This window comes from Nuphar pumila, chromosome 16 (assembly GCF_984573655.1).
Source record: "Nuphar pumila chromosome 16, dmNupPumi1.hap1.1, whole genome shotgun sequence".
NCBI classification, from domain to species: Eukaryota; Viridiplantae; Streptophyta; class Magnoliopsida; order Nymphaeales; family Nymphaeaceae; genus Nuphar; species Nuphar pumila.
In genome coordinates, this window is record NC_143264.1 from 72,598,087 (window position 1) to 72,619,337 (window position 21,251).

General features: G+C 37.7%; 1 protein-coding gene across 1 annotated transcript; it reads right to left on the bottom strand.

The window, feature by feature from the left end:
- Window positions 1-3,537: 3,537 nt before the first annotated feature.
- On the bottom strand, window positions 3,538-20,532 carry LOC149813546 (GATA transcription factor 27-like). Its single transcript, XM_089991891.1, has 8 exons — window positions 20,124-20,532; window positions 12,135-12,503; window positions 10,066-10,498; window positions 9,742-9,814; window positions 9,472-9,575; window positions 9,205-9,388; window positions 8,931-9,051; window positions 3,538-4,349 (listed from the first exon to the last, which is right to left on the bottom strand). The coding sequence occupies exons 1-8, from the start codon at window positions 20,161-20,163 to the stop codon at window positions 3,991-3,993; spliced, it is 1,683 nt and encodes a 560-aa protein (XP_089848017.1). The 5' UTR covers window positions 20,164-20,532; the 3' UTR covers window positions 3,538-3,990.
- Between the last annotated feature and the right edge of the window lie 719 nt (window positions 20,533-21,251).

Below are 21,251 nucleotides of genomic sequence, written 5' to 3' on the forward strand. Positions count from 1 at the left end.
TGTTTTTTTATATATTACATAAAATATATATTTTATCAATACAAGTTCTCTCAAGTCAAGTCGAGCCGAACACCTTGTGTTCAAGCTCAACTCGCTTAAGTAAGCTAAAAGAGCTGCTGATGGCTCGGCTTGCCAGCTATACGAACCGATCACAAACTGAGTTAGTGTCAAGGCAAACTCAGCCAAGTCACCGGCTGCTTGGTTCATTACTCGTCCTACTTGGGAGTGGTTAGGCATGTTTTCCCATGAGATTGGTTCACTGTGCTATAGACCAAGGAAGACTTACTCTTAGGGTTACATCCAGGAACAGAAATTTGCAAAATTTGGCTGTCTCATATCCCAACCAATCTGACTTCTCAATGTATTTTGAGATTCGACCAATGTACATCTACTGTCTATTATATTTCGAGTCCAGATAGAGTGCAATATGATTGTACAAAAATTGTGCATTAAAGCACCTTATCACCCTCCATCAGGTCTTGGACCCCACACTCCCCAAGATAGAGGGTGATCAAGTGCATAATGCACAAATATTTGTGCAATCATATTGCACCTGATCTTTTCACCTCTGATATGATGTCCAAATTGTTGTGAGGGCTGGTTAACGAGCCAACGCAGGATGAAATTATGCCTCAGGTCATTTGTCACTGGACTCAGCTCGGCCTTGTATCTTATCCAGCCCAGTTGAGCTCAAACGCGAGTTAGGACTGCACAATGCAGTCTAACCACATGTACCGTATGCATTTTTGAGAGTGAAAACAATGAGATTTGAATTCCAAACCAGTTTTTTTTTTTTCAGTTATGCACTGTAACCACATGTACCATGGGCATATTAGAAAGTGAATACAATGGGATTGGAATCCCAAACCTGTTTTATGACAGTTACGCACTCTAATAACCACATGTACCATAGGCATTTTAGAGAGTGAAACAATGGGATTGGAATCCCAAACATGTTTTTTTTATTTTTACAGTAAACACATGTATCGTTTGTTCTTAGTAAACATCTGTGCATTAAAACCAACAGGGGCCTCCGCTTGTCTGGTAGGAGCAGTTAGTGCACGTCACCTTGTGTTAGGGACGTTCCGAGTTCAAAACCCAATGGTACAGTTGTAAAACTGGTGGCGATCTGCCTAACCCCAGCTTGCCTATCAAAAATAAATAAATCTGCACATTAAATGTTGGAGATCTGTTTCCATTTATTTTGAGAATGCCCATATTTCCAATGTCTTCAAATCGTGCCGGGCTTTTGTCGCGATTGAAGTGCACCAGGACTCCTGGAGCAGAGATCTCTTGGGTTCTCAATTCGTCGCAGATAGGAAAAAATGGAGATTCATTTGGCGGTGCTGGATCGTCAAAAGAACGCAGTTCCTGTATTTTTGCCAGCGAAGGCCAACAACCACGGCAAGCTTGCATGCAGCAGGATCCTCTCCCAGATCTTTCTACTTGCCAGTGTGAAATGGTGCGCCCAGCATCTTGGTTGGTTACATTGGTTTTCCAATGTAACATGCACCTTTTTTTTTTTAAGGCAAGCTGGTGTTAGGCAGACCCTTCCAGTTATACAACTATACCATTGGGTTTTGAACCTGCAACCTCACAACACAAGGTTACCTGCACTAGCTGCTCCTACCAGACAAGCAGAGCTCCAGTTGGTCAATGTAACATGCATCTATTCCACTCCTCATCGAACACTTTTACGTTGTAAGCAATGACGATGAATGAAATATTTTTCCCCTCTCATAAAAAAATAAATAAATCTGTGCATTAAATTGATAATTAACCTATATATTACATATATATGAGCTCACTGAAGAAGAACACCCTCCACCACCTACGTGGTTCATTCATAAACGGTTTTTGTATGAGCCCTAATCAAGCTGAGCCATGGACTGCTCGGTTCACTAATTCCCAGCCCTAGTTGTGGAGCAGATGTGGCACTTGCTAGAGCACTTTAACACCAAGGAGTGCATGTTCTGCATCTCGTGGCATAGTTCAAAAAGCAGGCAGCATTACGGGAAAAAGGGTCTTTAATGGCATTCGCAAATGCCACTAAAGACAGGGAATATCGCCCGCTAATCCAGGACCAGGAGTGGCTAAGCTGCTACTGGTAGTGTCCCTATAGGTCTATGGCGGCACTTTTGCAAGTTTATAGGCCTTTAGTGGAATTTTCTTAATGCCACTAAATCCACATGAATGCTTCATCCCAAAAGCATCATTTGTTGTTTGCCATTGCAGTTTTTCAGTGGCAATATTCAAATGCCACTTCATTTCATTCACTTTTTGCCCCAACGGATTAGATTGGGGCTTTTAGTGGTCTGGATCTATGAGATACATGTGATGGAAGGAGTAGCCATCATGTGTAACAGGAAGAATCATGGATGCGTGACACATATTGTCAGTATTTTGGAAACATTGTGAAAACTGTTATATTTTATCAGGTATTTCACGTGTTTAATATATCCCTTTTTTTAATAATTGATATTATCATTCAAATAAAAATATGGTAATATTATCTTGGTATTTACATTTTATCAGTAAAAATCTTTACTTTAATTTTTTACGTATTATTTACATTATTCCCATTTGATTTTTTTTATATTTAGGAAGTTTATTTTTTGTAACATTTTATGATCCCAAAAATCATGGCCAAAAAATTGTTGCTTTAAGCATCCGTCACTATGGCTCATCGTACTAAGAATGGAAAGTTGCCTTATAGGGATCAAATACATCAAAAAGGAATCCAAGGCCTTATGAACTGAATTTGAAGCTCCACTAAGCATTATTCTTCCATTTCCCACACCTCAAAACAGAGGGAATCAAGCAAGAAAGACAATCATTCTAAACAAACTTAGAACCAAGACATTTGACTCCTTTTTCTTTTTTCCCTTCTTAAAACAAGAAAGAACACTTCGTTGAAGCCCACTCCATTTGCTGTTCTTTCCCATGATATACATTCCAATTGTGCACATCTTAAATCCATTGAAGATTGCAACAGAATGGAAGAATACTTCTACATGGGTTGCATTTACAACTAGTCCATGTTCCCCTATTTGGCTAATAAAAATTGGCAGTAGACATAAACAAATTCTATTAACTTTCCCCAAACTGATTCATACAGCTCATCCAAAGCTAGGCAAAGCTGCAAAACCCATTATTGTGAAATACCTTGTAAACTTGTCTGGAGTCTATACTTTTCCAAATCTAAGCCATAGTTTTCTTAAGGGCCATCACTACAGATTCATGTCATGTCCCACTAACTCTTGTCCCAACCTGGCCTATCCATAGTCCGGCTTCATAGTCATTTTGGCTTAGGCTATCCAACTTCCAACCAACTTGAATGACCAATGATTCAGTTGCCTGTGCACCTATGGTGCTCGAGTTGACTTGGACCCAAGTAAATGCTAGTGATTTCGCAGAGACATGACAGAGATGATGGGGAATAGGGAGCTAAAAGCGCGAATCTTGTCCAACATTCCATGTCAGTTGTGGAATTATAGATTTTGGAACAAATTCCAAACAAGAAAATGATGAAACTGTGACTAAATAAAATTCTGAAATTTTTTCAAAGTTTTTACATGAATCGAAATGTCAATGGCATAACAACCAAAGGCTGGTTGTAGAGAAGAAACTATCTGTAAACAAGCAGGTGAAAAGGATTTACAAAATTATGTCCTCATGTGCAGCCACATTTTTCTACGAACTCAACCTACCCTATACGAAAGACTTTACAAATTCACCCATATTCATCTCTTTATATGCAGTCTCAAATCATAAGCCAGCATGCTCAAATAGTATACCAAACTTGTTTAAAATATGGCCAACATTGCACATGAGCTTGTATCCTAGATTTCTAAAATATAAAAGCTTTTGAAATACTGGTGCTTCACATTGGAACCTATAATATCATTAACATCTAACATCACTGTAGAGAACTGCCTCTTCTTGGATGCTGTATGGAAAGAGTTGAAGATCGATTTCTAGATAGCAGCACTACTTGCCAGGAGCCTCTATCAAGGAGCCAGTTGAAGAAGACTCCTGCTTCCAAAAATTGCAATCAAGAAACTCAGCCTGCTGCAGCGATACATTTGAAGGGACATCTAGTAGCAAATCTTGTTCTGATGAGTCATCTGTGAATTGCAAAGAACCCAGCATGACTGAGCTCTTGTCTGGAGGAGAAGCAAACAAGCTTCTTGGACTGAAGCATGATGCATCATAGTAGAGAGTTTCATTTGCTTCATAGTTGTTTTTCCCATGCTTAGTGTAGGAATTCAGTTGAGATTTTGCAGAAGGCAGATCCACAGAGTCACATTTCTGCAACCTATTGGGGCTCTTTACTTCGTGTTTTGGCTCTGAAAGTTGCAATGGTTAAATAAGAAATAATTGATGATTCCAGCTCAAAGTTAAGGAAAATGATAAAGCTAATCTAGCAATCTAACCAACTTATTTTTTAACTGAAAAGACATTAATTTTAGCAAATGTACTTCAAAACACAAAACATGAAGTAACTTTCCAATCTCTATAGGAGCTTGAGCAGGATGAAGTATGAACTCCATTAGATTGGATATATTTAGGATTTTCTGACAATAGAGCCTGTTAACAGCCATCTGTAGCCATTAATCAAAGAAACTGTGAATGGGACATATCTGACTCAACCATGATCAGACTACCCACACAAGACTGGAAATCAACATACCTATGAGTTGTGTCGATAAGATGTGACATCCTTACTCAGACCCACACCCTTTCTAAACTGGATCTGAATCCAACATGGAGACAAGTGGTGGTCTAGCCCATTCTAAATGTTAAAAGGAGAGAGAGAGAGAGAGAGAGAGAGAGAGAGAGAGAGAGAGAGAGAGAGAGAGAGAGAGACTTTAACCAGTAAGTCAGACTTTAGCTGATCAGGCCTGACCTTAGTTAAATCGGAATTGGGTTTGAAACTGCCTATGCAAAGTTGAAAAAGAGGGACTTTAACCAGTAAAACCAGACCTGGGTTCAGTCCGTTGATTTGGGAATAAAATTACCTACCCATGCTGGTAGGATCCAGGTATCAATCCATCATAGATCCACTAGGACAGAGTACATAATTATGTAGCCAAAGTCTAGGTCTTTTCATAGTGAGAAAGTGAAGTGCACTTCTCAGTGAGCAATATTTCTAGGTCAAGTTCAACCATAAACTTGGAACCACATCCATTGGTAGCATCATTTGGAGAGAAAATGAAAAACATAGACCCAAGTGCATGAGGAAGCAAATTTGATGAACTAGAATACTCAAAGTCTCAAACGCTAGAACAAGCACAAAAAAGACTCAGCATATGTGTCAATGGCATCTACGACATTTCATATGCATGCAGCATGCTGTACTATACAGGGTACATAGGTTATTCATGCATTAGCCATTACTTGTTCATTATTATGTATTACACAATATGCATATATCAGCATTCTTCACAAAATTCCCTTTCCATTACAGTGTGAAGCGATGGTCTATGGTTTCTTTATCTGAAAGCTTTCTGTAAATTTACTCATTATCTGTCCATCTTGAAAGTTGTTTTTCTCATAGGCATGTGATTCAAAGTTGTTTTTCTCAGACGCATAGGCGATTCAGCGCCGGTTAATTGTCTTTATTCTAAGAGTCTGATGCTGATTGTCCATTTCAAAAAAAAAGAAAAAGATAAAAGGAAATATGACCTTGTGGATATAGGAGTGACCTACAACCTTGACAATGGAGGCATCACTGCTTGAAGTCTATAAATCCCATTTTTAAAGCTTGAAAACAGATGACATCATAGTTTTGTAGTTTGAACCGGTTTTCAACTTTGTGAACTTGATGAACAGATTACTGCTCATTGAGGCCAGGCTTTGGATTTTCATTTTATGGGATTTTTGAATATCTATACAAAGATTTGTGTTCATATATCTGCCACTGTCAAATCTTCCCTGGACCCCACTTTCCAGTTTTCCTTCATTTCAAGCCTGACCACCTCAGCTCCTGAAATTGGGCTGATCAACCTATTTTTAGTGTAAAAATCAAAGATGCTACTGTCAGCACCTAAGACCACTTTTAATATATACTCTTTTATTTTCTTCTCAATTTATTTTTTATCATGCCACCTTTTACTTCTGTAACTAATGCACTTTGGACCTTTCTCTTTTTTTGTATCAAATTCCTTTCTAATTTCATCTAATATCTCCACTCGAGCAAGTTTGTTATCAATTCATCTTACTGATTCCCCTTTCTGAACCTTGCACGTACCCAAATTGAAAGCTTCTTTGTCAATCCTTTGTCCTAATCTAAGCAGTTTCAACAATTGTTTTTGTGTGAACCACGGAGACAGCTGACCAAGATGAAGGTCCTCCTATATCATCTAAGCACATAGTATCAAAAACATTGTACTGCAGTTTTCGAACTTAGCTCCAATTGTCAGGATTCGGACATCATGCTCAGTTTGATGCAACTATTGTACAAAAGGTGGAAACATGAAATACAATTGTGCAACAAGAAGGCAATAGGTTATATAGAAATCCTCACAGAAGACCCATTTATCTCCAGTTGAATTGTCCCAAAACGCCTACTAGATGCATATGTCACAGGGACATGTCATTTTGGGCTCGTGTCACCTATGACATGACACAATATGAAGTGCAACACGGCTAATCATATGACATGGTAGGACATACCTTTGACTGTGTCCGATACAGTCAAGGCATGTCTTACGACAATTGTATCCTTTTTAAATGAAAAGAAAAATATAAAAAACGAAACATGACATAGATCACACTAACTTTTTGCACAGTACCATAACTGACTGCAAAATAGAAAATATAACAAATATAGCCAATTTTTTTTTCTTAACAGTTTTGCTCTTTTGTAGCTTGAAAAATTAGACCTCTTGGTCGAAATCATGGGGCCTAATTTTTGCAGGTGACAATAAACATGGTGTTTGACTTTTTTAAGTAACAACTTATATGGGGCTTGATTTTTTTCAAGTGACAACTTACATAGTGCCTGATTTATTCAGACAGCAAGTTAGACAAGTGATTTTGACCAAGGCAACAAATTTTTCAGGCAACAAAAGGGAAAAGCCATCAAGAAAAAGAAATCAACCAGCCAGATTTGTCATATTTTCAAATTTGTGGTCAATCTGGGTATTTTTCCCAAAAGCTAGTGCCATCTATGTTTTTATCGGTATAAATATTACTTTGGTATGACTTGGACAATTATTTATCCCCACATACAATTAGATAGTTTGCAATCCTCTGCCTTGCTCACCTTATATAGAAGAGAGAGATCGGTTGCCCTCTATTTTTAGTCGATATGGAACTAAACTTGTGTTTTCATGAGTCTCCTTTTTGATATATGTTTTCTTTATACAGTCTAAGTTTGAATCAGCATTCAAAATTTAAATCCTTATTAGAAGACTTTAAATGCACACAAGAAGTTGTAGTTTCTATGCACACATTCTCATTAATTCACTGTGATAACTGCTATTATGTTGCCCAAGTTAGGGATTTTTTAAAGAAGGTAGTTCTTCTCCTATACAACAACAACAACTACGCCTTCATCCCAAAACAATTGGGGTCGGCGATATGAACCAAAAAAGAAAATCATTCTGGGTCTTCCACATGAATCCTTCTCCTCCAATCATTTTTATCCAATGCCATGTCCTCGGTGAGGTTCAAAGCATTCATATCCTTTCCTATCATCTCCATCCAAGTCTTTCTAGGCCTACCCCGATCTCTTTTAACTAATATATTTTCTCATTTCTCTATCCTTCTAACTGGAGCATCATTAGGCCTTTGCCGAATATGCCCAAACCACCGTAAACGATTCTCTCTCATCTTATTTTCAATGGGTGCAACGCCTACCTTCTTACGTATCTCCTCGTTCCGAATCTTATCTTTTATTGTATTTCCACACATCCATCTAAGCATATGCATCTCAGCTACACTCATTTTTTGAATATGATGTCTCTTGGCAGCCCAACATTCCGTAAAACGGGCCTCATAGCCGTCCTATAAAACTTTTCCTTCAACCGCAATGGCATTCTACGATCGCACAATACTCCAATTGCACTTTTCCATTTCATTCGCCCAACCTTTATCCTATGATTTACATCTCCATCAATTTCTCCATACTTTTGAATGATAGATCCCAAATATTTGAAACAATCATCCACCGGTATTTCTTGCTCACCAAGCTTCACTACACTCCCATCACTACTTCCTTGCTTACTAAACCGACATTCCATATATTTTGTCTTACTCTTACTCAACTTAAAACCTCTTGCTTCCAATGTTTGTCTCCATAATTCTAACTTAGCATTAACCCCAACTCTAGACTCATCAATCAAAACAATATCATCAGCAAACAACATACACCACGGCACATTTTCTTGAATTGATCTCGTAAGCTCATCCATCACTATAGCAAATAGGAAAGGGCTTAAAGCAGATCCTTGATGTAGTTCTTCTCCTATATGAGGATATAATAAATTTTGTCATCAATGGTGACGATTGCCTTGCTAACTGGAACATGAAAAGGCACTTTCCAGCAGAAAAATTCTCGCTAATGCTCCACACTAGAAAATCCTTGACATAGACTCATCATCATTGTGATCAACAAAGAGTTTTGAACCATTTGAAATACCAAAATTAACAAGGATCATGTTGGTGTTTATATCTATGGAGGACAATTATTAAATTTATTGAAAGAGATTAAAATTTCCATATATGAACATGAACAAACTACAGGGTAATCACCTTTCCAAGGGCCAACCTTAACTTAGTAAGAGTTCCAGCACAAGCATGTTTACAGAATGTCATTATAGGAAAAGAGAAAGTGCTTAAGAAGATCCAACATTTACACATATACACACCAGGGAAGCCAATAGATTCCAGCAATTTCACATTGCAGCACAAGAATTTCATACCTGCAAAGTTTTGACGCAGATGCCCATCATGAGGTCGCTTCATGGGTACTGAGTTGCCACATTCAAGGGGACCATGGGGCAAGATTGGATTCCTTACAGTAGCCTGCTTACTTTTTGAGTCCTAAGGAATGCCAAATGAAAGGAAAAAGGAAAAGATGTGATAAGAGTAGCCATTTGGATTAAAAAATAACATCATCAAAATACCAATAAACAAGGTTAGGAAAGGAAGAACATGATGTTTGGAAAACCTAGAGATACTGCAAAAGGTGCTGACCTTCAGTCGTGTATATCTTTCAACCCATCTTGAGGTTGTTTCAGACAAAACAAGCCTTTTCAAAGCTTTACAAGCTTCAATACTTGCCCCGGGGAAAGAAAGATCCAAGACACCATCAGAAAGCAGCCTCTGATAGATATACAAGGCCTCTTTAAAAGAGGGACTGTCAAACAAGTTTTTAAGGCTGCACACAGGGCAACAAATCAAAACAAAGAAGAATAAACACAGCCATACAAAATGTGCAGATAGTGTATGTAGATAGCTAACCTGGCAGGACTTTTGGAGGTATCAACAGAAGAAAGGTGTTTCATCAATTGTTGTTGCTCTTCACGAGTGAAATGTTCAATGAACTCTTCATAGTTAATAACATCCTACTCCAAGAAGAGCATCAATTGCATGAGCTACATGATTATTCCTTGAGAAAAAGAACCACTGACTCATTTGACCTTTGCAGGAAACCATTAAATCATATATGTCCAGCTTGAATCAATCACGGAAAATTCAAGGAGTCAGAAAATGAACATGGATGAAACATACCTTTAATTCTATAAATTGCAGAGGCGATGAATTGCTTTGCAGAATGTGAAAATTTTCATAGGAGACCTTATCCCTACAAAACCAACTAAGAACAGGTTCAGAAAAAAGAAAGCCTATGTCATTTAGATCCACTCCCAAGATCATGTAGGTGATGCAACGTAATTTAATAACTCAAGAACAGAAAGACGCACACGCTAAGACCACTTTTTGGTACACCATTTCAAACAATAAAAAGCATTTGTAGCAAGACCACTGGAAGCACCTCAGGTGCCGATTTAGAGTGCCTGCATCAATATGACAAGAAATTTTTTGTTAAGGAAGCACCTTTTTGCAAGGTCAGACAGTCCTTGGCTCATGGCATGCTTCATTTTTTCATTGCTGACTTCAGTTGAATTTATTCCTTTGCTTTGAGTATGTACAGGAAGAGGTGAGGACGTTGAATATTCACTAACAGTACATCCTATGTTTTGTATCACAAGAGAACTTGCTTCTGATTCTTCTTCTTGAGCTGTTGAATGTGGATGCTTAATAAGAACACCACCATGACCTATCTCAACAGAAACCATAGGTTTTTCATTTTCAAAAATAAGATCTTCCTCTGAGGAGCCAGATAGATAGGATGACTCTTGCTCATGTAATATTCTATACAGATATTTTGTCAATTTTTCAACAGGAGAAGGCTTTCGCTTTGGGTGACTGAGACATGTTCGCTTTCTTGATGGAACAAGTGAATCCCAGACAATGGATTGTGATGAACCTAAATAAAAAGAGAGATGTCAAGATTATATATTCAACAAAATCTTTCATCTCATTTTACTTGGAAATTTGCAGCAAAGTCACAAATTCTTCGCTAATGGAATAGATCACATTAGAGTGTTTGTGTGTGTATTTTAAGAGAGAGAGAGAGAGAGAGTTATTTCCTTGTGAAACAGTGTCACAAGTACTGCTGAAATTTTGACCATCCTGCAATATTTTCACGAGATGTTGACAGGTTATGAGAACCCCAATATTATCACAAGATTTTCAATATCTCACCAATTTTCAATGTAGTGTGCTATCATCATGATTTTGTAGTTTTTACATTTTGATCATTTCTTGTTCATAAGACTATTAGAGAATAAAAATTGTAAATGGATACAAAATCCTCACCCTCCTGCTTTGTTGTGTTTATTTTTCAGTTCTGAGCAAGATTGAAAAGTCGAACAAAGAAAAGATCAAGTAGAAGATACCAGTTTGCCAACTTCATTGTTGCGCAAAAGACAAGAAAGTATAAGAAATTGAAAAATACATATACTTTCTCATGACAGTGCCTGCTGGTGACCAAGCATGTAACATCCACTGGTGTCCTATATTTATAATAAACTCCACACCAACATGTTCCTATAAGCTTCTCAAAATCATTGCCTGACAAAACACAAATGTACCTCCTCAAAGCTGACCAACATGGAATATGGTTTTTGACTTTGACAAACCACTAGACAGATGATATCCAGCAAATATTTGTTCAAATTTCCAACTTTTGTTATGGGCATGAGAGAGAAATGGTTTAGAGACTGCAATTTTGAAGAGACATGAAGATCAAAAGAGATATAGGATACAGTTCCATGTTGCATCTCTGACTAAAGTTAATCATTTCTATAGTATGTAGTCAAAGATCGTTAACTCAGGAATCATAATGGGCAGACTTCATAGCTGACAAGTAACTGGTGAAACACTAAAACAGGAGAAAAGGTACAATTCCACGCATGTCAATGTCAAGTTGATATCAGTAAATTTCTTCATGAAACAAAAATAAGGTATCAAGTAATCCATGAAATGAAAATTTCTGCCTTTTCATTTCACTGAAAAAGTTCATTCAGAGAAACACATTCTTCTCCACCGCAGCACATGTGCACGCATGCATGCACATCTTTGTACATGTCTGCAATGCACACATGCATGTGTGTGTGTGTACATGTGTATGTCTGGGGTGGAACTCTGTGTCCTCATCAATTAGATCAGGTGTTAAAATTTATCTATTTCCCATTTATGAAAACATAAAAATACCCCGATCCTAGTAACTTTTTAATTTCTTTTTAGAACAACCTAAACCACCATATACCACATTTCAAGAGAAGATATGATATAATAGTTAAAAACAAATTCATCGAAGTAAAATAGCTACTTCTGAAATCTTTTGCAATATGGCAAAAACAAAGAAACCTAAAATAATAGAACTCATGCTATCTAGATTCTCCAGGTATATTTTAGAAGAGCGGTTAATTTCTTAAATTATAACACTTGATATCAAAGAAATTTTGAATGTAGTGGGCTCTAAAGATCTAGAAATTAATGTGCATGCAGCTTCAAAGATCTAAAAGTAAAATAGAAGAAGAGCAGAAGAAAAAGATGACCTGTGAAATCACTTGCATCTGTGCTACCAAATTGAGCACAGCTCTCAGAATATGATATAGCTGATCCCGAACTAGACCGATTGCTTGATTCTTCTTCCAACTTGTTTTCATTTTGAGGGTCATAGTCACTAGTTGCATCTTCACTTTCTTGGCTAGCTTCATCCAACTTCCGCTTATGCAATTTCTGATCTTTCTTTTTACCAGGAAGATATTTCACCTTAGAAGTTTTAAACTGCACTGGCACCGCAGGTTCTCCACGGGAATGCAGTGGAGAATAGTTCATAAGTGAACCCTTCGTTCTCCATCTCGAACCACATGCATTGCATAAAACTGGCTTGTCTGCTGGTCCATTTCTCCAAAGAGGAGTACCTGCTCCATTAACTATGTGTGAGAGAGAGATGCACAAAATACCATCCATGTATGCATACAGCTTTAAACACATTAGATTGTTTTAATGCATCAAAACATTAGATGTGTTAAGATTAGTCAACTGAATTCTTTTTTATTCTTAAAGTGTCTTTTTGATATTTCATTCATAATAAGGGTCCCATATGTAATTTCCTCTTGAGGCTAACCTCTATTTAAACTAGAGGAGAGCAGCCCTAAGAAATAGAATCAATTTCTCTCTCTCCCTCTCTCTCTCTCTCTCTCTCTCTCTCTCTCTCTCTGCCTCGGTTCATGTGTGCTAAATTGTGGTTTCAACATGGTATCAAAGCCATCGGCCTTGGGAGCATGACTTTGGGGTCTGCGTCAAAGCGTGTGTGAAGGATACCAGATCGCGTGAAAGGGACTCAACCTAAGGTGTGTTCGGTATTTGTTTTTAGAACCAAGTGGCGTAGATCTGATAACAGATCTGCAGTCTGACAAAAGTCATGACTCAAATCTGTAATCAGATCTAAAAGTCGAGGTGAAATATGGGTTTCAGTCGATCAAATATGAAGTTCAGGTTGCTGCAGTAATGCTGTCGTGAAGTGAGTGACAACCAGATTTGTCGTGGGTTGCTGTGAAGCTTATATCATCATTTTTTTTGGATCTGCCTATGGTCTTTATTTTAGGTCCTGACTGATTCAGATTTGAACACAAATCTGCTTATATCGCCATTCCTTTTAATGTTCTGGTTGTCGAGAACGAAAAAAAAATTATAGGGATTCTTATATAAGTCGTGGACCTGCATATTCCTTTGGATCTGATCGTATGTTCAGAGTGCTGTGAAGCTTATATCGGCGTTCTTTTTTTTATTCAGATCTGATATTCTCTGTCGAAGTCAGATTTCTCAAAATCAGATCGTATTCAGATCTGATATTCCTTCTGTTGTAGTTAAAGTTGTCTGCTGCCAGATCTGGAAACTGTTTGAAGACCCAACAAGGAGATTGCGTGAAGGTTGAAGTCGCGTGAAGGTTGAAGTCGCGTGAAGGTGGAGAGAAAAACCCAATGATTGTGGAACCAGATCAAGTGGAGATCTGGACTGCTGAAAGTTTTTTTTTGTTCGTCAGACGTTGATCTGGAATTAGGTTTGACGTCAAGTCTAGAAGAAAGTTGTGCAGAAGCTTCAAGGTATTTTGGTGAAGGCCATTAGCTGTCGTTAATATGCGGAGTGTGGAGCAGATCTTTAGTGCTGTCTCTGGTGGTGTCGTGGTATACTGCCTGTCGTGGTTGTGATATGCAGCCTATAGCAGTTCCTTGTTAAGATGGATGTGATAGATTGGATCTGAATAGTCGTCGTATTACAGTCGGTGGTCATGAATCTCAGAGTTTATCTGTGAAATTAAAACTAGATATAGTCGGTTTTATAGCTGGTTGTGAATCAGATCTGAATTTTTAGCAAATTGTGTGCTTGTGTGGTTGTACCTGAGTTTTAAATCAAGACCATCATTTTATCATATGGCTCAAGTGGCTAAATCAGGTGCAAATTATTCCAATGACTCTATAACTCTTAACAGGGTTGAATATGATAAGCTCCTTGCCTTACTTCCATCCACTTTGAAGCCTCCTGTTGCGAAGGTTGCGGGCTCGGCAGGTGATGGCCTTTCTGGCCAAGGTGGTAGGTGGATCATTGATTCAGAAGCATCCAGACACTTGTGTGGAAATTCATATAACTTTTTAAATTTAAAACCTATCTCTGATAAAAAAAGGGTAGTCCTTGCTTATGGCAGTTCTTCCCCAATTGTAGGGCAGGAAAACATGTGTATTTCCTCTACTCTTCAATTGTCAAATGTTCTTTATGCTCCTTCTTTTCCACAGAATCTATTATCTGTCAGTCGAATGACAAAAGAGCTGAATTGTAGGATGATTTTTTATCCTATGGGTTGCACTTTTCAGGACTTGCTGACGGGGAAGAGGATCGGCGGCGGCTACGAGGAAGGTGGTGTGTATTATCTACATCAACCAGTGGGTTATGTTTATTTTTTTGTTACACCATCCTCAAGTCCTTTATTGTGGCATCGTCGTCTGGGTCACCTTCCAGTGCCAAAACTTCGTCGAGTCATTCTTCATATACCTCCTTCAGTTTCTTTTCAATGTGAAACATGTCAATTGGGAAAACATTGCCGAAACTCCTTTCCCTCTAGTCAAAGTTCGTCGAGTCAAAGATTGTTTGATCTTCTTCATGTCGATGTATGGGGTCCGAGTAGGATTCCTAGTAGGACTCAGTGTCGTTATTATTTGATCATTGTTGATGACTTCTCAAGGTTATCGTGGGTGTTCCTGTTAAAAGATTGGTTTCAAAGCCCTGTCATTCTCAAATCTTTGATTGCTGAAATAAAAACTCAATTTGATGTGTGTGTTAAAATTGTTCGCATTGATAATGCTCTTGAGTTCAAATCCAAAGACTTGCTTCAATTCTATTCCGCTAAAGGGATTCAACCTCAATTTACATGTCCTCATACATCCCAACAAAATGGTGTGGCTGAGAGGAAACATAGACAAATTCTCAATGTCGCTCGGTGCCTAATGATTCAATCCAATATGCCTGCGTCATACTGGAGAGATGCAGTTTTGACTGCTGGCTTTCTTATAAATCGCATGCCTTCAAGTTCTGTAGAAGACCAGATCCCAATCCAAATTCTCCATCCAGAAGTTCCTCTCTTTCCTATCCCCCTAAAGTTTTTGGATGTGTGTGCTTTGTGCATAAGCTCGGTCCTGATCGAGATAAACTTGTTTTGCAGTCTATTAAATGTGTTTTCCTTGGGTATCCTAAGAATAAAAAAGGATATTGTTGCTATGACCCTATATCCCATAAAGAGTATGTCAGTGTGAACATTACCTTCTTTGAGTATATTCCATATTTTTTGAGTAATACTCCAAGGTTACAGGAGAGTCATGGTGATGTCTTTCCTCTGCCAATTCCTCCTTTTCCTTTAGAGTTGTTTCCTCCTCAGCCTTTGGCGCCATCCTCTGGTGAGTCTCGCTACAGAAACCCTCCTATAGTATATAATCACAGGTTACCACCTACCTCCATGCCCCCATTATCTCCTTCTCTTGAGGTGAGTATCTCTGAGCATACAAAAGTTTCTGCTCTTGATGATGATCTTCCTATTGCTCTGCGCAAAGGGAAAAGACAGTGCACCCTTCATCCCATTTCTCAGTTTGTTTCTGAAGTTAATCTTGGTGCATCTATGAAGAATTTTATCTCGGCTTTGTCTGCCTCCTCTGTTCCGCTTCATCACAGTCAAGCTCTATTCGACCCCAAATGGATGCAGGCTATACGGGATGAGATGGATGCCCTATGCTCTAGGGCACTTGGGACTTGGTTGATCCTCCTACTGATGCAGATATTGTTGGCTGCAAATGGGTTTATACCATTAAATATAACTCGGATGGGTCAATTGAACGGTATAAAGCCCGATTGGTTGCAAAAGGCTATACTTAGACTTATGGTGTTGACTTTTTTGAAACTTTTTCCCCAGTTGCTCGTCTTGGCACTATTTGTCTCGTTCTTTCTGTTGCAGTGCACTATGGATGACCCTTGTCTTAGTTCGATGTCAAGAATGCCTTTTTATATGGGGATTTGCATGAAACAATCTACATGCAACAACCCCCAGGCTTTGAGGCTCAGGGGGAGTGTCAGAAGGTGTGCAAGTTGAAGAAGGCTATTTATGGCCTGAAACAGAGCCCTCGAGCATGGTTTCAAAAATTATTTGAGGTAGTGTCGGATTTTGGATTTGTCAGATCGACCTCAGACCACTCCTTGTTTATCAAGAAAACTAGTTCTGGAATTGTAGTTATGGTGGTATATGTCGATGACATCATATTAACAGGGAGCAGTGCCCAAGATATTTCTGCAACAAAGGATCATCTTCAGAAACATTTTGTTACTAAAGATCTTGGTTCCCTCCGATATTTTTTGGGTATTGAGGCTGCAAGAAACAAGGAGGGCTTAGTTTTGTCACAAAGAAAGTATGTGTTGGACTTATTAAAAGAGACTGAAATGCTAGGAGCGAAGCCAACTAACATTCCGATGGATCCCAAAACCCATATGTTCGATGAGAAGTCTGAATATGTGGATAGTACCAGTTTTAGATCCTTGGTGGGTAAGTTGTTATATGTGACTGTTACTAGACCTGACATTTCATTAGTTGTGAGTAAGATTAGTCAATTCATGGATAAACCTACCAAAGTTCACTGGGATGCAACTATGATGGTTCTCAGGTACTTAAAGTCATCTCCTGGTAAAGGACTTTTGTTTAAACAAAATTCTTCCTTGGACATTGTTGCTTACACTGACGTAGATTATGCGGGGTCTATTGAAGATAGAAAGTCAACAACTAGATTCTGTGTTTTTATTGGAGGAAATCTCGTTACCTGGAAGAGTAAGAAACAAACTATTGTAGCCAGGTCGAGTGCTGAATCAGAATACCGAGCTATGGCTCATACCGCAGTTGAGATTATGAAGGTAAAATCAGTTTTGACAGACCTTCGGGTGAAAGTATCCCTACCTATGTTGATGGTGTGTGACAATAGGGATGCTACATATATTGCCAACAACCCAGTTTTTCATGAAAGGACTAAACATATTGAAGTTGACTGTCACTATGTACGTGACTTGGTTCAGGCTGGTTATATTTGCACAGATCATGTATCTTCCGAAGATCAAGTTGCTAATGTCTTTACCAAGGCCCTTGCGAGGCCTAGTTTCTCTCATTGTTGTGACAAGCTGAACATGATTGATATCTATGTTCCAGCTTGAAGGGGAGTGTTAAGATTAGTCAAGTGAATTCTTTTTTATTCTTAAAGTGTCTTTTTGATATTTCATTCATAATAAGGGTCCCATATGTAATTTCCTCTTGAGGCTAACCTCTATTTAAACTAGAGGAGAGCAGCCCTAAGAAATAGAATCAAATTTTCTCTCTCTCTCTCTCTCTCTCTCGGTTCCTGCGTGCTAAATTGTGGTTTCAACAAGATGTTTAGTGACAATCTTTTCATGAAGATGCCAACTCTTATTAGATTGTTTAGTGATAATCTTTTCACGAACATGTGAATAAAAGCTCCAAAGAGTTGTTCAAACCATGAAAGACTGAATCCAAAAGAAGCCATGCAGACAAGAAATGCATGCAATGAACAGAGGAAATAAAAGAATAAAGGCACTTCATAATCATTTAAACATGGAGAATGACCTAGAAACAGGAACTAGGGTTCAAATGGATTACAATAATATTAAACATAAGCAATGCTCAGAAGCCAAGACCCAGTCCAGCGTATCAGAGACTTTGATTTCATGAAACCTTTTTGCCAGGAACCAGTCAAAAAATAAGTACTCACATATTTCTCATTCCAATATGTGAAGGGTATTGACAACAAAATATTTAGAATGCTTCTTGCATGGGTTCTCAAGAAAGATCACAAGACAAACATATATAAACAAAAGGATATATGGCTAGGAAAGTTGTGACAATTGCATATTTACAACTTCAACGATGCAATTCAAATACATGGAGCTTTCAAAGGCCTAATGGCAATTCCACATTGATCAACCAAGGTAAACTATAGAGATATCATATGGTTTCACGATATATATATATATATATATATATATATATATATATATATATATATATATATATATATATATATATATATATCGAGAGAGAGAGAGAGAATTTCTGAGTGCCAATGAACTACAAAAAATGCTGCAGTGGAAAATGAATTCAAGAGGGTACCTATCAACCCAAGAAGCATCAACATGTAGGCTCGAAGTAGGAAACTGAAGAAAATGAATTAACTCAATGCAGGACTAGGATTTAAGTTTCATTGCAACTAACTGCATGCAGTTATGATCCATAACTGGGGATACTCCACAAAAAAATCAAAGATGATATGGATGACACTATGATGCAAGGGCATTACCATAGGACAACAAAATACCACATTGCAGCAACATTCATATTTAAATCCTCCAATGTGATCCCAATCCAACTTTATTTCAAATAAATAAAGAAGGCAAAACTGTTTCAAGGCTTAGCTGGATATTTTGCAGCATCATGATTTACAATCCTCCCAAAGCAAAGCAAGAGATAGAATAAAACAAAACATGGAAAATAAATCCAAAAAATATCTAAGGTGGCTGTATTTATTTATTATAATCAGAGCAATTATTATTTCCATCCAAGCAAGGCTTAAGAGGATAATGTTGGAAATACATTGCCTTCTGGTTCTCAAGTGATGCATACATACCTTTCGGTAAAAACCATATATAATTAATTTGGCATTCTATCTGAATTGGAAGAGGTATTTCCCCTAGTGCCAATTTAAGAAATACATAGCAACTATTTGGAAATAAGACCAAATCTTGCAAGTCCGTCCCATACTCCCATGTCGCTACTTTCAATTAAAGTTGGTTAGATAGACACTGCTATCCACATTGTGCTAACATGCAGCTTCACTTCTTTCAGGTAACTGGCTACCTAAGTGATGACCAATTTATCAAGGTCATAATTCCCGAATACCTTCAAGAAACACTCTACATGTTTCAATCTTCAAATCTACAGTTATGATAATAATCAATATGCTTTTGAAGCAGCTCTCCAACGTTTCTGCTTCTGCCCGTTTTACTGGCGCCATCCATGGTTGAACTCAGACAGGTGATGACTTGCAAAACACAATGCAGAGACATATTTGAAGAGAGACCGAAACAGAGGATAAACAAGGTACTATCCATGCAAATGGAGATGACTGAAAATCAATAGGCTTTCATAGAAGCCAAGCGAAGCTTCACTTGCTCCTGCTCTAAAGGTAGCACGCACGGTTGAATATGCAACAGAGGATAACTTGAAAGCACAACATTAAAACATCTTTGAGCGGAAGGAAGGACTGAACCAGAAGAAAAACAAGGTACTAGCCATGAGGAAAATGGCAAATTCCAAGCATTCCTGCATATTGTCAATAAGCAAAATCTACACGTTGGTAACTCAAATAGGGAGCAGCGACAATGCTCACATCAAGGCGAAGAAAAAATTCACAATTACATTTTGAGCCAAACAGATAAACAATACTTAGAGAAGCATGAAGTAACTATAATTGATTTTGCAGGTGCTAATGAACCCAAATTGGTCACCAAAGCAAATAAATTGATTAAAAATCATTAACCTAATCAAACTAACAAAATCGACAGAAATCCAGAAGACATGTTAATCAAACAACTCAATGAAGGAAAAAGGGAAATAGTACAAACCCAACAAGCAGAAACAACAAAATTACAACCAAGAACTGTAAATGAAAGTCATGTTACCAACTTTTCCATTACAATTGAATTAAAAACAAATACAGAGCAGCACAGAGCAAATTCCTAGGCACTCATACAGCATGGAACCCGTTCCCTTGTTCTTTGAATTTCTTCATCGTTCTAATATGAATTACTTAATACTTCTTGCTCCAAGACTTATTAAAAGTACTTAAATAAAATAATAATAGCCCAACACTTTTTTCTTTAGAAAACGATACAAAACGCAAAGAAAACAATACCATCTAAAAGAAAAAGAGAGAATAATGACTCACTCGTAACACCACAATGGTAGCAAGGCCCCTGCTTAACCATATGCTTCTTCTTCTCCAATCCCCAAGAGATATAACAATTTCTATCAAGAAGAAGGGGTACCCGCTAATTCTTTCAACCAATATTATTTATTAAAATGCTTCAGATATCCAACGATTCCCATAAACCAAGAAACACGCTATTCATTCATTCTTTCTTCTTCACCGTTAGTTACAGAAAAATATACGCAACTACATACAAAAGCAAAAACCACCAGCCTATGGAAAAACCAAAAAGAAGGAAAAAAAAATTGTGGTGTTGAAGAAATTTAAAAAAAAAACTAAAAAGAGTGAACAAAAAGTTATAGATTGAAATGGGTTTCCTCAGAGTTATGTGTACAACCAATCAGAACTAAAAATCCAAAAAAAAAAATCTCTGAATTCGTCGGAAAATGGGTTGAAAATGGAGGCAAGGAAGAGGAGGGGTGCGGTATGACCTTCCTATGTTTGGCTTTAGTGTACTTTTTCTGACGTCAAAATTTGTAAAATGGAAAAAATATTAAATGTTGTTACTCATTTTCTTTGTAATGGATAGGTGAATTGTGAAGGAATACTTCGTACATATATTGTTGGGCCTTACGGCTTGCACCTTCTTTTCTTTTTATTTTCATTTTTTTTTCTGGTGAAAATTTTGATAAAGAATTAATAAAAGACTTCACGTTATACGCAGACCTCTTACCAAAAAATATGAAAGTGAAACTGAAAAAGTGAGCTTCTATTCTATGGGATTAAAATATGGGCTAAAATGAATTACCAATAATACCCTTGGAATTAATTGGAATAGGACATTACCCGCCCTAGTCACCCACCTTAGCTCGTGGTTTGCTTTAGGGATATAATTTAATATGGATAACCATGTGCACATCTCTTGAAATGACACCTCGGTTGTCGATACAGAATACTCTTTACAACCTCTTTCACAAGGACACGACTCAAGGAATTCAGGACACGTGATTTTTTTGTATATTGCTTTTATTAAAGATATTATATAAGTGGACACAACACAAAGATAAGTTAATGTATCACTGTGACATAGATCACAAGAAAATGCAAGAGTTTGTGGTTAGCATTCGCATGCTTTTTACATTGATA

Bases quoted from the DNA above. Each gene is read 5' to 3' on its own strand.
- LOC149813546 (XM_089991891.1), bottom strand. From the start codon at position 20,163: ATGGTTAAGCAGGGGCCTTGCTACCATTGTGGTGTTACGA. The intron at 10,499-12,134 runs GTCATCTTTTTC...CTTTTTATTTAG, and splicing joins AGATGCAAGTGATTTCACAG to GTTCATCACAATCCATTGTC. The intron at 4,350-8,930 runs GTATGAAATTCT...TGCAACTTTCAG, and splicing joins TCTGCGTCAAAACTTTGCAG to AGCCAAAACACGAAGTAAAG.